The 16922-nt window shown below is 40.9% G+C and overlaps 1 protein-coding gene across 1 annotated transcript; it reads right to left on the reverse strand.

The window, feature by feature from the left end:
• Positions 1-326: 326 nt before the first annotated feature.
• On the reverse strand, positions 327-16720 carry traf7 (TNF receptor-associated factor 7). The gene is given in 23 exon segments (XM_069674661.1): positions 327-544; positions 989-1108; positions 1531-1662; positions 1947-2066; positions 5733-5855; positions 7884-8000; positions 8101-8140; positions 8256-8338; positions 8717-8844; positions 9207-9255; positions 9396-9469; positions 10360-10481; positions 10677-10772; positions 10900-11034; positions 11175-11397; positions 11590-11623; positions 13025-13117; positions 13221-13337; positions 13424-13515; positions 13616-13673; positions 13852-13869; positions 13871-14019; positions 16653-16720. Coding segments are annotated over 22 exon segments (2082 nt in total). The 5' UTR covers positions 13964-14019; positions 16653-16720; the 3' UTR covers positions 327-529.
• Between the last annotated feature and the right edge of the window lie 202 nt (positions 16721-16922).

Consider the following 16922-nt stretch of genomic DNA (forward strand, 5'->3'; position numbering starts at 1 on the left):
AATACATAGATTTGGAGTGAGTGAGTTAGGTGTCACTCCATGTTTGTGAAACCAGCCTTTAGATGTATTTGAACAGTATGCAGTAGGCATCATCAGTACAGTTCTTAAATGGCAGGTGTGCCCGCAGGATGCAGGCAGGAGACTCCTCGTTCCCTGCTCTGATCACGGAGTACAGCGTCCAGTCAATTTCGGTTCTGGTGCAGAGCGGCACAGCTGTAAGGCAGCTTGTCTTATTTTGCCCCATAATGCACTGGTGATAAGGTCACTAAGAAGCAGGACCAGGTTTGACCCTGACGTTCGGGGTCCAGGTGTCAGCGTGTTTGTTTGTAATTTTAAAAGCGATGCATACAGTAAAACTGTTCTGATGCAGCTTGATTGTGAGGTGGAGGTTATAACTGGTCTGCGGCTGTTAATTCACAATCAAAGAAAACAGAAGTGGAGGAGGATATCATGTGTAATGTTACCGTTAAAAGCGTCTCTCTGACGCACAAAGAGAAGTAATTGGACTCCTGTAGGGCAAACTGTTTGCTTAGCATGTCCACACCTGAAAGACACACAAAGACAAATACTTCAGAAGATATATTAAAGTTACAGTGCATCATATAAATAAAATAAAAGTGGAGGCATGCTGTAAATATGTAACATTAGGCTGATTAGAGAATAAAGAAAAGATCAAGAAGCATAATTGAGGGATGAAGTTGAAAAGCTATAAAAACCACTTTAAATGGACTTTAAAGGCTTTTATTCTGAAAGGCTCTTTATGATGCTGGTCTTTCAGTATGGTTACGTTTGATACTTCTGTGCCATTTGAAAAACAAATACATGTTTAAATGATAATGAAGTATGAATTAACAAACAAACATGACAGGAGATACAGGATGTTGAATGACTACAGCAGAAAACATTGCAGTAGAGCGACAGACAGACAGACAGACAGATGTACAGGAAGTACGTATGTTGCATCTGATGGAGAGATGATCTTTGGTACCTTGACGGTGCTGTCGACAGCTCCAGAGAAGAGGCGCCCTCTGGAGACAGCAAGAGCTGTTACACTGCCCTGATGTCTCAGAAGGGTCTGTGTGCAGATCATGTTGTCCATGCTCCACACCTAAGAACAAACACACAAATGCAAACTTTTGCTTTGAACTACGTTTCATAATAAGAAGCTAAAATTTACTTAGCTTCTCTAGCCCTCTATTCTAGAGAGCTTTTGTTGGCATGTCCCCACCTCCCTCCCTTTATTAGCATAATTCGAGAGTTAATATTTGACAAGAATCCTCGCTAAACTCGCGCATGAACATTCAAACTTTTCACATCACAGTTACCGTTAATGTTTTAACACTGACCTGAACTGTGGTGTTTGTGTCTCTGTTGGTTTATGAAGTGTCCCTATAAATCCTGTTTTTTGTATTGTTCTGTTTCTTTATGTCTTTGTTTGTGTGTCTAGAGTGGTAAAGAATTTTCTCCTTGAGTACTGACTAACTGACCGACTAACACACACACAGAAAAGGACACACTGTCCGTCCTCACCCTGAGTGAGCGGTCGTAGGAGGCGCTGAACACTTTGGTCTGGTCAGGGGTGGAGATGACAGCAAGAGCATAAACTGTTCCCACATGACCTGTCAGGGTCCGCACCTGCTCTTTGGACTCGATGTCCCACACCTACAGAGAAGACACACCTTATCATCATCATCATTGAAACACAAACATTCCAGAATTTAACTTTGTCCAAGAAAGCATTCTTGCTTGTTGAAGTAGTATTAGCAAAAATACAATAAAACAAGGCTGAGTATAAATGGAGCCAAAAGCTACCTCATGCCTTGCAAGAGAGGGCGAGACAGTTTGGCCCATCAGGCAAGAATGAATTAAAGTAAAATTAAAATAAAGAAAATGGAAAATAACACAGTCTAGTCCGCTTTAAGTGTGCTTGTGTGTATCTCCCTTACGTGGATGAGGTTTTCATAGGTGCCACAGACGATGTGATGGTTGGTGACGGCGATGGAGTAGACGCTGCCCCCGCTGGTCTGCAGGACGTGAACACACTCCAGTGACCGGATGTCCCAAATCTGACAGAGAGGGAGGAACAAAGAGTTTGCTGTTGTGAGCATCAGTGAGGGTTGCAGCCTTATTTGGATTAATCTTGTACTTAAAAAAAAAATCCCATGTTTCTAGAGCTAAAAGTTGGAAGCTGGAAACACAATAGGTACGTATTATGTCTTTATAAAGATTTTAACGTGATAATCTCTAAGATTTTCATGTAAATAAATGTCTGTTAAGTCACTATCTATTGGTGAATGAGGTAACACAATGGTGATTGAGCCTATGACCCACTGATGAAAGCCTTTGCATTTGAAATATTATGGACTGAGTGTCTGTGGCGACTTTCGCGGAAAAAAAATCTCCCAGCGGTGGTTGGTCTGCCAGAGAGGGTAGGCGGAGCTAAGCAGCTGTTTTTCCGGTCTCTGCAAGTGTTGCGAGTAAACAGTAATCTACTATGGCTGAACAAACAAAGAAAAAATGACTTCAGATACAACTTTAAAAGTAAGTGAAAATACAAAGTACAAATTTGACGCTCAGATGAAGGCAAACAGTCTAAAAAGGAAAGTGACCGTCAGCCAGGAAAATCAAGAGTTACAACCGAAGCCAACCGTGTGGATGTCACACATGCGACACTGTTTGGATATCTGGGAAGTGTGCTCCCACAATTACCATTTATTGCTATAGGTGCTGCCAAAGAGAACGAAACTGAAATCTTCAAGATTACCACTTTAAGGTCAACCCGTTAGCTAACACGTGCAAATTTTTCCGGTAAACTATTGAAAGTAATTCTCTTTCTTTCTCCTTGTAGCTTTGTTTTAGTCTATAAGGCCTTTCTACTGTAAATGCTGCACGATGTTCATTAGCATTGATTAGCAATTAGCATTAGCATTGATTTGTCTGTCCATGCAGGTCCTGTAGAGTTACTAAAAGAAGCTGCCTGCCCAACAGTTACAGTTAACAGCCTTAATCAAACCGATAATACATCTTTCAGGTCTTTGTTATGGTTTATGTATACAGAACTACAGAGATGGATGGCAATTCTCTGTGGGTTCAGCACATCTAGCACCTTAAATATTACACACATATGATTCGTTGTAGGCTTCAAAACAACAACAACAACAACAGAATATTCAATGACGACCCCTTTGGCAGGTAAAAACTAGAATAACCGTCACACCGGTATTTTGTGCAATCTTGACAGATATACAATTGTAAGGTGGAGGACGAGGGATATATTTTCATATTAGAAACATCTGGGAAAAAAACATTACCGTTAAAAAAGGTTTACACGCGAGCTAGTTATTCTACCTTATCAAACATTACAAATACAAACTAAAAGTTAATTTCTTGAATTTTAGAATTGAAATCAGTACAAAATTGTTTTTGTTTTATGACTTTTTTAGGAACTTAACTTGGTAATCAAATATATTTGACACAGACAAAAACTTTATTTTTTCTATCTTGTCGTTTCACAGAATATTGGCAACATTTGTCAAAGCAATTTCTGCAGCAAAACACTTTCTAAACGACCTCTGCGGCTAAGTGTTGGCCAGAGACTAACTGCTCTGCTTCTAAGCACCATAAAAAAGAAGCTCAGTCTTCAATAGCCGTCCCTTCATCTCCCCCTCCTCATTCTTCAGCCTTCCACAGACGTCCCTCATTCCCAAAACAAGTCCCCCTCTCCTTGCCTTCTTTTCTGTTCTACTCTTTATCTCTCTACAGGCTCCCTGAGGTATTCATTAGTGACCAACTTTTGCACACACACAGACAGATGCACACACAGACAGAGAAACACATACAGGCACAGAGAGAACTTGTACAGTGAGCAGTGAATGAAGATGACAGTCAGACAGAGACACAAAGTCCTTTTTATATAGAGAGGACAGAATCCAATTACTGAACACAATATATCCTAACAGCTTTCACTGCACAATATAGAAACACACACACACACACACACACACGCACACACACACATACACACACAGTTCCACAGTTACAGCAACAATGTTTCTGCACTGCAGCTTAAGCCCAGACTGTGGCCAGCGGTGACAACAACCGAGACACACTGATGAATATAATAACTAAAGAAGTTCATTATTTACTTGAACTTGAAAACATTGCTAAACAACTTGAAGGTGTTAGCCCAGGTTTCCATTACAACACAAGCTAACTATTATTAATTAACTAAGACACACAAGTGATAAAAACTTGGCTGATCCTTCCAGTAAACCTAGTGGTGCTTTATTTTGGTCGCTGTAGCAACTCGTCAACACCAGCCTCCAAATCCCACTCAAATTTGTCACTGACAGAAAAATGCCAAAAACAGCACTTTCAAATCTACTTTCTGCTGCATCACATAAAAAAAAAAACACACACACAAAATAGATTTAGAGAAAATACAAATGAATATCAAACAAAGTAATATTTACTGTAGGGCACATATTTAAGGAATGGCTGCCTAAATACTGTACTCTTATTGTACAAAATTGATGCCAAAATAGCCCCCGTGGCAGGCGCTGCCATCTTGCACTGGTGATGTCATTTGGAGGCAGAGCTGCGCAGTAGAGACCAGCGGGTGGAGCCGCTGTAGCCACTTCCGCTAACCAAAACACACACACAAACCAGCAAGGATCCCACACATCGGCGTATTTAACAGCAGAACAGCTTCTTGTGTTGGTCTGAGGTTAACGTTCACGGATATGGGAACTTCAATGACTGTAATGATTGTTTTAGTTACGTCTCCTCTTGCCGATCCTGCTCTACTCAGCTAATCAGAACAGATCGGCTGCAGGAGCCGTATTTGTCAACTAAGTTGTCAATCATCCTTTTGACAGCATCAAATAACTAATTAAAACTAAACTTGTCAGAAAAATTTACACTTGGACTTAAATCAGCATGATAACAACTAACTATAATGACAGAAACCATGTTTGAGAAAACTGTATTTGACTTGTATTTTGATTTTATAGTTTGACTCATATTAACATGGAGGAGGTGGGCTTTATGACCTATACTGTAGCCAGTCAGCAGGGAGCGCTTGAAATGTTTTGGCTTTACTTTTAGGGAGCTGTCATATCGTCCGTCTTTTTATAGTCAATGGTTGAGATGGGCAAACACCATTCGAGTAATAGCTCTATGTAGAAGCCCGCTAACACAGCTAGCTGCAGAACTAACGTCTAGCAAAGTTTCCTCCAAAGTTTCAGTGTGACAACTGTTGTGGTGTGCTTTGCTGGAATGTGTATTTAATATTTCTGCTGAGATGCATGCCAGGCTATGTGGGAGGCTTAAGGTGTAGATTCAAGATAGAAGTGACAGATCAAGCTTTAAACTTGCCTTTCTTGGTTACTGTTGCTTTATGTCAAGCTTCCCATTTTAGTTCTACATACAGCATATTAAGTTTACAATGAAACAGTGGTAAATGCTGTTTGAAATTCTCAGAAATGTTCACTCTGGTTTCACACCTTGGTTTCACACTTCAGTAGACAAAAGCAGCTTCCCCCCCTAAGAGGAGCAGATGTTTAAAAACCATGGCCATTGACGTAAAGGCTAAAATACAGCCCCTTACACATCTGTATATGTGGGGCAGCTACCATACAACAGCCACATGCGCATCACTTCAGCCAGTTGAGAAATCCACAGCCTGACAGAATGTACCTGTCTCCCCTATAACTCCCCACCCCTCCACCTACCTTGATGGTCTGATACGAGCCGCTGTACAGGTGATTCTGGGAGGCCACCAGCGCTCTAACCCAGTGATTCAGACCAGTCAGCTCCTTCTTCAGCTTCAGCTCCGTACCCACGATGTCCCACACCTACACACACAAGAACAGGGTTTATAGAGATGATGAAAACTAAAATTAAAATAGTAAAGTTCAAACCAAAGAGATCAAGTAGTTAATACTGACATGCCTTCTGTCACGCAAAGTTTATATTACATTTTATGGGGAACTTATTTTATTACTTTAACAATGTACTTTCACTGGCTTTTTCACTACTCAACACACCACACACACACACACACACACACACACACACACACACACACACACACACACACACACACACACACACACACACACACACACACACACACACACACACACACACACACACACACACAGTGTGTCTAACAGAGCTGGGGCAAACACAAAGCAGGAAAACCACTAAAGTGCATGATGTCACTGAGCTGAAATAGGGAGAAGCTGGAAGACGGGAGCGGGCGGCGATGGAGTGGAGTTGAGTAAGAAAGGAAAGTCCCTGTGTAGGAGGATTGACATCACACACACACACACACACACACACACACACACACAAATACACACACAGCCCCACAGTCACCCCTTCCCTTTTCTCGCTCTCTCGCTTGTAACCATGGTAACTAAGACAAGGCTACAGACATCTTACTTAAATGTCTGCCTCTCCTCCTCTCCTCACTGAGCCACATATTTACACTAATCTCGACTGTCTAAACTCGGTGCTTTGGTATTTCTTTACTCTTATTTATTATTAATTTAACTATTTATGCACTGTTTGACCCTTATAGGATAAGATCTGGTGTGACAGTAGACCCCATCGCAGACTCTCTTACCTTCTCTACATATGTCGCAGAACGCCTTGGAAGGTAATATTTAATCCAGCACTACACATAGAGATACTTTACATGTCCAAATAAGGTTATTTTTTATTTGGCTAATCATGTGTGAAGATTAATTTGGATATTGAATTCTAAAACATGCAACTACACTAACCTAAGTCAAGCTAAGTCACGTTGCATGTCTTGGTCTGGTCAAACAATTGCTTATCCGAGACGAGACAGTTGTAGTGGAACAGAGTTCAGATTAAGTTCAGCTCGTCAGGATACATCACCTGGAGCATAGAGCCGGTTCAGCACAACAGGACAGATGTGGAGTCTAACAAGACATCTTTGATGATCATCCATGATCTGATTAATTGCTTTGAGACAGACAGGCTGTGACCTTCTGTTCCAAGGTTTGCAACTGGCCTAATCCATTTTCATTACTAGCATGTGATGCAAAGTTACACATGGCAAAATGAATCGTGTAAATATTAGTTTTCTTCTCACTGTGGGACCAGCCAAAGGCATACATTTATTCAAAGATGTGTTGATGGATGGGTAATTTCTCAGGGAAAATTGGTGTCATATTTTACCGGCCCTTTAACTGAATCCTGTATTTAGTAAAGGCAGTTGTGGCTCAGTGGTAGAGTAGGTCGTCTCCCAATCGGAAGGTTTGCCGTTTGATCCCTGCACACTGATACTGATCCCCCAAATGCAGTTAGTTCCTTTGCATAGATGCCTTTGCCATCAGTGTGTGAAAGGGTGAATGTGTGATGATGTATAAAAGCACTTTGAGTGGTCAGATGACTAGAAGAGCGCTGTATAAGTACAGTCCATTTACCATACTGTAAATATTGCTTTTCACCATCTCCATAATAAAGACAGAATTTGTCCATTTCTGTAATTATCTGTTTTAGTGAGATTTGTTAAATGCATTCAGTTCTCCTCCTTAACACACTAAACGTGTTTGGAAGTTCTCACCTTGAGCTTCTGATCTTAGAAAAAGCTATTTTTATGCCTCCCAAGACTACACAAAACAAAAACAATCAAAGACTGCACTTTGTGTGTATATATCATCAGTATGTATGATACTTCTGTTGGTTTTTTATTGTTTTAAAGTGTAAAGGTACTTTAATGTGAAAAGCACTTTAAATTAATTCTGACTTGACTAAGTTTAAGTGGAAAATAAACTGATAGACATGCAGTACGTTTTTTAAACGCCACACAACATAAACTGGGTGATGTGTCATGTTCACAACTTTACCTTAATGGCCTTGAGGGAGCCGCTGAACAACATGTTGTGAGAGGAGACCAGCGTACATACGGGGTTGTCATGGGCACGGATAGTATTGACTTTCTGCAGGGTCTGGATATCCCACACCTACGCAAAGTTCAAAGCAGCAGCAACACGGTCATTATGTTACTTAAATAGTAAAATCTTAAGTTGGTCTTAAAAAGAAGAAGCGTGGAGCTCCACTTACGATGATGGTGCAGTCTGCAGAGCCACTGTAAAGCCTGTTTCTATGGAGACAAAGAAAGATAACACTGAGTCCTGCTTTGTGGGAGGATGGTCATTCCCAGTTGACATGCATCTAATGATCTCAGGTCTGTGTGTTGTTTATGTGTATTTAATTACCCCTGGATACACAGGGCCAGAACAATGCCATCATGACCCTCAAGGGTTTTCTGACACTTGTAGGTGGTGCAGGTGTCCCAAACCTGAGGAGGCAAGAGAGAGAAAAAGGATTGACATTCTAAACAAACAATTTTTTCAGTTGTTTATGGTTTCCTAAGGTAAGGTATCCTCTAAAGCATTGCTAAATCTTGATTTCTCATACAAAACAATTTATCACAATATCTCTGAAGTATGTGGGTGTAGGCTGCATTCAGGCAAAAATAGCACTGCGTCAAAGAAAAAATGGTAAGTGTGGGTGTGTGCTGCAGGTTCTCTGGAGAAGATGAAATCCTGGAGTCAAGTTTGAGTAATACATCCATGACTAGGCTCCTGTCTACATCAACAGGGGGTGTTGAGAGGCAGAAACTTTAAAGAACCACATTTGAATTGTTTCATTTCCTCCGTTTGTGACTTGATATTACCTTGATAGTCTTATCTGAGGATCCAGAAAAAAGCAGGTCTCCAGTGGAGTAGACACACAGACACCAAACGGGACCCTGGTGGCCAACGAACGTCCCCTTGCACTTGAAGATCTGTTGGGGATCGTATGCTGCACAAAAGCACAGAGAAGGGTAAGACTGGATAGGTATTTTTCAACGTAAACTAAACTTAAGAGAGAAGAATAACTGAAGCTGAAACAGGGGGAGTAAAAAGGGGACTGAGAGGTAGGTGAGGAAAGGAGGAAGGAAGAAACAGATGGAGGTTAGTGGAGAAAGGTGTGTCTGAGAGACCAGTCAAAGCTAGATTTTGTTCGAAATCAGAAGAGCTAAAATGGAAAAATCTTGAATAACTTAACATGTTGCAGCAAACCTCAAAGGCTTATCAAGCGTTTTCCTTTACTGAGGGAGGTGCAGAATAAGAAAGAATGAAGAAACAGGACTTTAAATAGAAGATGAAAAGGCTATTACTCACAGCCCAGGATTCCCATGTTGAGCCTGGCATTGATGTGGGACAGCTCATCCTGCAGAGACACAGACGATTGAGATTTACTTGAGTGCAACTGAATATCAAGTAAAAGCTTCACTAACACAGCAACACCAATGCTTTTATTCTGGCTACCTAATTAAAACATTTATCTTTGTATGATACAAACACACTCACGTTAAGCATGGAGGCATCCCTACGAAATTCCATCAGGTCCTCGCTCAGTTTGCTCTGATTCTCATCCAACACATCTGAAAAACACACAATACACAACAAAGTAAGGATGCTGTGTTTAAGAAGTCAATAACTGCTATCAATATTTATCTATCAGCAGACAGAACCAAAGTTCTCCTGCTTGCAAAGCCATATCGGTAGTACCTACATCTACCAGGATGCATTGCACATGAGCAGCCTTAACGTAGGTGTTCAACTAATAGTTATTTTTAAGGTTGCCTAGTAGCGACCTGTTAATCACAGGTAGCCCCACACTAAATCCTCCCCTGCTTTATGGTCTATGTGACTCTAAATGGTATCATAATTTACTAAATAAAGATCATGCTTTATTGAACAAGACTTTGAACTAGAGCTTGAGACCATAAACTCATTAGGAAGATGTTTCCTGAGGCAATACATGTAGAGAGAAGCAGGCTAATTTTCTCATAGACTAAAATACAACCAGACTTCTTTTACAACCAGTGGAGTCGCCCCGTGTTCTTCTGCATTTCACCGGCCGTATAATTGTGCGCGAATACAGACTGAATATCAGAGTCAAATGTATACATGGCCATAATACTGCACCTATTTAGGGACACCATTTGAAGTGTTTCTAGTGTGGTTTTGTGGCTAGCTTGCAACACATGTGAAGGTTGAGAATAGAAATCCAAGCTGTAGTTCTTTGGGGTTCTAAACTTCTAAATGAGGTTATCTAATTGCATCATTGAAAATGTGGAATTAACCTTTTTTAGCTTGATCCATTTTACGAAATAAAAGTCAGGATATCTCAGCCTCTGCTGTACTGATTTTGACCTCTTTTGATCTCTTTTGATCTCTCACAAGTCCTTCAACTTCATGGAAGTAAAATACTGAATTCAGAGTATCCCTTTTGTTTGGTTGAGGCCCTTCTTTCTCTACTGAATCTTACCAAACTTGAGTTCCAGGTTCTTCTCTAGCTGATCTAACTTCTCTGAAAGTTTGCCCAACATGGAGCGCAGGAAAGCAATGTCTTGATCCTTCTGGGCAAGAGTCAGCTGCATCTCATGGAACCTAAACAAGGTCAAAGGTCAGAGATTACATACGGAGAGAAAAGATACAATGATTACTTTATTATATGTATTCAGTATAACTTAATTTGAATTGTGAAAGTATGCTGACCACATGGTAAGCAGACAGAAAATCAATCCAACATATATTTAGATATTTGAGCACTTAGCTCATCAGATGAGTGTACTTAATGTTTACCTGTCATCAGTCTGCTGCAGGAACTCCTTCAGGCCCTCAAATTTACACACCTCCAGGTGTGTTTCATACGTGTCCTGGTTACCAATGAATGTACAGCTGTGAGGGAGGAGAGGAGAGGCAGATTGATGGAAGGTAAAGGAATGTGGTATATGGTAATAGTGACTGAAATAGATTATTTTTTAAAAAAAGGTACAAAAAATTGTTTTATGTTTTTGGTATTCACCCATATTTGGAGTGTGGACATTTGATGTGTTCACATTCTTTAAGGTGAGCCTCTAGGTTCATGGTGAGCAGTGGGGGGCAGGAGGGGTTGTTGGGGCAGCGGACTGGCCTGTAGTCACAGCTGGCTTCATGTTCTCTGCAGAAATAAGAAATACAAGGGCAACAGTTGGTACCAGCTTAGCCATTTGTTTCTGCCTTAGAAAACTACATATCACATAAGGAAGGGGAAGCAGGGGAGAGACAACATCCTATCGTATCCCTCTCCGTAGTCCTTACTTGCGTGTGGACAGTTTGATGGTGAACGGGCAGCCCAGGGGGTCCACCTCGTAGGCTCCAGGTTTACCGGCCACTTGTGAGGTGGAGGATGCAGCCGCGCCTGCGCTGCTGGCTGTGGCCCTGCAGCCATATTTACAGTGAATGAAGAGCTCTCCAATCTGCTCAGCTACTGCAATGTTGTTCACTACGACCGTTAGCTTAGCGGCATCCACTGGGCACTTGTCTGTGAGAGGAGAAACATAATTGTTAGGTTATCACACTCTCACTGCATGTTTTTTTTTACTACAGCTGTAATGTTGGCTCATTAAAATTGAATATGACATATCATATATCATTAGTTATTTCTGCCACCTGTGTTTGACAATGTCCAACATGGCGTAGATCTATTATGCTCACCAATACATTAAAGTCTCACCTGAAGTCAAGGCACATCGTCTGCAGAAGGTGTGCTACAGAAGCAAGAAAAAACAAGCATTATAAAAAGGTCCACATTTTTTTTTAATCTTTATCTTTTAACACAAGTGACCATTTCCCAACTGAAACATTATTTTAATCTAATTAGATCAGCAACACAGAGCTTTTTTGCTTTATTGTTCGTTTTCTTAAACAGTCTGTTTCACTGTTAATTTTATAAGAGAAAAGGCTTTTAGGATGACAACCAACAAATGGGTTTTTCAGAATGTTACGCTCCCTCAGATTAAGACTTTGGCTGGAGTTGCTGACATGTAACCTTTCCATAATCCATCAAGGAGCTCATCTAATGTCAACCTAACTCTGATATAGTAGCATCCAGGAGCTGTAGCCAAACACAGCTCAGTGGGTAAAAGAGTAACGCTTTTTAATACCCAGCAGTCTGAAAAATAATGAGGTATGAAATGCTTTTGGTCTTGGAAGAAACACTGAGGTTCTGCTTTTGAGAAGAAAGCTAGTTAGCTGGACATAACGGCAAACGAGTATCCTTCACACATCTGTTTCTGTATTTTTGTTTTTTGGAGAGGGTAAAAACTAGAAACTGTCCACTTCCTGAAATCCAAAGCTTAAAAGCCCTGCAGTGCCTAGTAACAGTTTGTGGAGGGGTTTAGCCAATTGCCAATTATAATTTGCTTGTGGTGCATCAAACACCTTGAAGGTATAATCTCGAAGATTTTCTTGTGAATAAATGTCTATTAAGTCACTATCTATCTCCAAATGAGGTAAACTAATGGTGATGGAGCCTATGGCCCACTGAAGAAAGCCTTTGCATTTGCAGTATTACAGACTGGGTGACTGGTGCAACATTCGCAGAAAAGAATCACAAGCGGCGCCCAGTTAGTAAGGGGTTTTCCATCACCCAGCAGTGGTTGGTCTGCCAGAGAGGGTAGGCGGAGCTAAGCGGCTGCTTTTCCATTCTCTGAAAGTGTTGCGAGTAAACTGTAATCTACTATGGCTGAACAAACAAAGAAAAGATTGAAGGCTACAGATGCAATTTCAAAAATAAGTGAAAATCCAAAGAAAAAGAAACAAATTTGTCGCTCAAATGAAGGCAAACGAGGAAAATCAAGAGTTACAACCGTTACAAAGAGAGCCAACCGTGGATGTCACACATGCAGCACTGTCCGGATATCTGGGAAGTGTGCTCCCGCAATTACCATTTATCGGTGCCACCAAAGAGAACGAAACTGAGATCTTCAAGATTACAACTTTAAGGAACACATAGATGCATATCTCAATTGACAAACTGTTAACTTGAAAACATTTACAAAAAAAGTTAACAAGGTTTAAAAAAGAAAGCAGACAATCAGAAAACAGGCAAAGACAAAGAACAAGATGGACAAACTGATAAAGGCGGGAAAAAACAGAAGGACACTCACCCCACATGTGGTGATAACGGGGTCCTTAAAGACGTTACAGCACAACTGGCAGCAAAGTTTTACTGACGGCTGTTCAGCAAACACCTGGGGCTCCTGCAATTGCACAGCATTTGTTATGTTGTCCAGTTTGAGGTGTTTCAATTCCAAAACAAACTGTCTTTTTATTTCAGTGTGATATGTGTCCTGTGCATCATACCGTGTCCTCTTCCTCCTCATGCAGAGAGAAGGTGGAACGCAGAGACATGTTGGACTCAGAATGGAGAGATCTGACAGAGATGGCTGAATCTGACCTCCGAGGAGTACCGATAGGAGGCTGATGGGACAGGAGGAAGCAGGGAAGAGAAGAGGTCATAGCCTGTTCAAATATCTAATAAAACCTAAAAGGATGTGAGATCGTACCATTCCATCGTCGTCATCCCGGGGAGAGTAGGTCAGAGTGCTGGAGGAGGAGGGAGTTCTCCTGTGCTGCTTGTAGTTGCTGGACCCTTCGGCTGAAAACACAAGAAGGCAAATTCAGTTACTTTTAAGCAAAAAACAAAAAAAAAGAAGAAAAATAAAGTGCATTTTGAGTGGAGAATATTTTTGTATCACCTTTAGTTCCAGCAGCCACAGCTGCGAAGGTTGGGCCAAATGAGGCCTCCATCCTGCTCTGCATTTTATAAAAGAGCGTTGGATAGATAGGAAGATGTGTGAAGAGGCAGTATTGAGTTAAATAGAGCATTATTAAAAACAAAAAGAGTAGTAGCAGAAGGAATATGTCACACCAAACCAGTATAATCTGGGCTTTAATTTAAAATATTTCTTCATGTTCTAGAAGAGTCTCTTACCCCACTGCTTGAGTCTGCGTGGGGGGCTGGAGGAGCTGCTTGGGGGGTCTGTTGTGGTGGCTGTTGCTCCTTGGAAATATTGTTTGTAGTGAGGTGTCTTACGACTGCTCATAACCAAAAGCACACAAATGTACGATGAAATGCTAGCAGCTAGCTGGACGGCTAGGCCTGGGGAGAGGGAAGAGGACAAGGAAGTAGAAATGAGTTGAGGAGGAAAGATGTTGAGCCATCAAACCATCACCCAGCATTACGCACAAATGTCAAAGTATTTATGTTCACAGCAATCATAGTATTACTTCACGTTATGTCACAATGTTTGCATTAATCAGTGCTATCCCTGGGATATCATCTGAAGGTGGAAGTTTGGTGAACAGAAGTTTGTAATTTAAGTGGTTTGAACTAGACCTGCATTATTATTGGGGCTGATTATGAGGATATGCAATGACAATGCCAGAACTATGGCTGCACGATATATCGCTTAACAACTGCAATTGCAATTTGAGCATGTGCAATATTCACATCGCAGGGCATGCAATATTGAAGCAAATTAAGTGAAATACTTAAAGTTGCTACTTTTTTGTTGCTCAGTGCAAAACGAAAACTCGCCAGTTTGTTTGTTTTCAATGACTAATCCTGATACCGTTTGTGTAACCAGCACCGGAACGAGGTGCGCCAACTCTTGATTAAGCTAATGCTAATGCTTTATGCTGAAGTTTGAATATTTCATGCCATTAGTCAGAGACAGACTTGAGTGAATCTTTCATTAAATATAGTTTGGTTAGTTTAATTTCCCTATTATACTCACTTCATCCCCACTGTCCAGTTTTTCTATTGTAGTGGCCTCGCCTGTACGTTCCTTTTTCATGTGAAATTATTAAGTAAATCAGCAAGATATTAATTGAGTTACATAATTTATATATTAACATTGCATTGTACAAGAAAACAAGATATATTTTTTGTGTTTTGAATATAATGCTGATACTAAAATTACGCTTTTTTCTTTTTATCCGATTTATAATCGATTAATCGTATAAATAATCAACAGATTAATCGATTATCAAAATACTTGTTAGTTGCAGCCCTATTAGAATGTATGAGTAAAAATGATTGATGCTCTGTTATGAAGTTCTTAAATGCTATTTGATGATAGTTATGGCTCAGTAGAGGCATGAGTTCAAATAGCACTGCTGATTTAAAGATTTATGGTGCTGTGGATCGCTCATTTACCTTTGAAATGAAGTGAAATTGAATATTTGAGAGGCATCTTGTACAATCTGTCTTCAATTTACCACACCACCATCTGCATTGCCAATTTCCCCTGCCTCTAAAATGTTTGCCTGCATGGTTCAGAGTTTGCTTACTGGTGTGCATATTCTCCCATCAAGTTTGTTGTCATAGATCACAACTTTTGGCTGGGATGTGATGTACGCCTGTTTAAGGCCTGCACGCAACAGTATGAGATCCCAGGGGGATTTGCCTCTGACCCAGACTGCAGAAGCCTGACTCAAATCAGGATAATGCAAGCCAGAAGTTTGCTTTATGTTTAACAGAGAAAGAGAATGCACACCCACACATGGGCCCAAGAAATGTTGTCAACTGCCAGCGTCTACAGTACAGCTTTAAGGAAGTAGAGTGAAAAATAAGTGCATCATGGGAGTTGCACAATAGCATTTACGTTGTTTAATAGATTACTGACCTAGTTCACTGTCTTTAGGCACAATCACACAATTAAAAATAGTGACTTTGCTTCAGTTGTTACAGCAAAGAAGAACTTTCTCATATCAATGTATGTTATAGGTTCTCAAAGTTGCATTATTCTCTACAAAAAATGTCTAAGTAAATGTGCCATTTAGTATGGGATAGTTTCTCTCCTGCCGACTGTTTCCTGCTGTAATTAAAAGTGAGCTAGAGATGTAAATTAATTCAATGCACAAATTCAGCAAACAGTAACATCTTAACTAAGCAGGTTTGCAGAATATTGCAAAATTCCAGAACTAACTGTTTATTTAATAATGTACAAATACAATACTACACAACCGTGCACTTTTTTTGCTTCCTTGTTGAAGTTGGTGGCCCTCCTCTTGACACACACGCAGCTAAGAAAGCTGGGAAAACACAGAACAGCTGTCTGACTGACCACACGTCCTATCAACAATTTAATGAAGGAAACTGTATAAAGTGACCAGCATCTGCAAACCTTCAAACACACAGAGGGAAGGCTGCGAGGCAGAGGGAGGGAGCAACTCACAGACAAAGGGAAGAGGGAGAAGTGACAGCCAAAAACCAGTGAAGCGGACAATGAGATACTGATGTAAACAGAAAGGTATGCAGACTGTCAGCTCTTATGTTAATGGCCTGCAGAAACTATCCAGGACCCCTAATCCACTCCAGCGTCACTGTCCCTTTTCACAAGCCAGGAGATTCCCGTAAAGAGAAGGGGGGCGGAACACACACACCACGGACTAAAGTTGAATACTGACAGCTAGCTAGCTCAATGTTCAAACGTCTTACCCATAAGACTGTAACAGCTTTATACGTGTTAGCTACTATAAACGACGACCAGCAGTGCAGTTTCTTATCGAGCCCTCATTTTGCCAATGTCCGTTAAAGCTGCGATAATTAGCTGGCTAAAGTGGCTTGTTTGCTAGCTTAAGTTAGCTAATGTTTCATTTCCTTTGAGCAATCACTGATGTTAGCGGTCTTTGGCAAACTATGCCAACAACCGATGAAGAATCTCCGTTATTTTATACTAAGTATGGCAATTATTTAAACAATAGCTCGGTTTTAGTTCGTGCTCTTACCATTATTCTTTAACAGCGCAGCTCCAAGTCTGCAGACGAATTCCTAAATCTTCCCCTCTCTCTCTCGCTGCCTCATATACACACATCTCAGAACGCCGCAGTGTGTTATGGGACACGTAGTCGAAAGCGTAGCGCTGTAGCTTAAAAATAAGTCGTCTCTCCGCTGTCAGACTACGTTACCAACAATCCGCTTCGCGCATCTGCCATTGGACTCGTTGCTGTCAGTAAATTCCGCAAACCAACTGCAAAACGCTCTATTCCCAATTACGT

The sequence above is a fragment of the Semicossyphus pulcher genome, unplaced genomic scaffold (assembly GCF_022749685.1).
Source record: "Semicossyphus pulcher isolate SPU_LCO1_2020_fin unplaced genomic scaffold, fSemPul1.0.p SCAF_23, whole genome shotgun sequence".
Taxonomy (NCBI): Eukaryota; Metazoa; Chordata; class Actinopteri; order Labriformes; family Labridae; genus Semicossyphus; species Semicossyphus pulcher.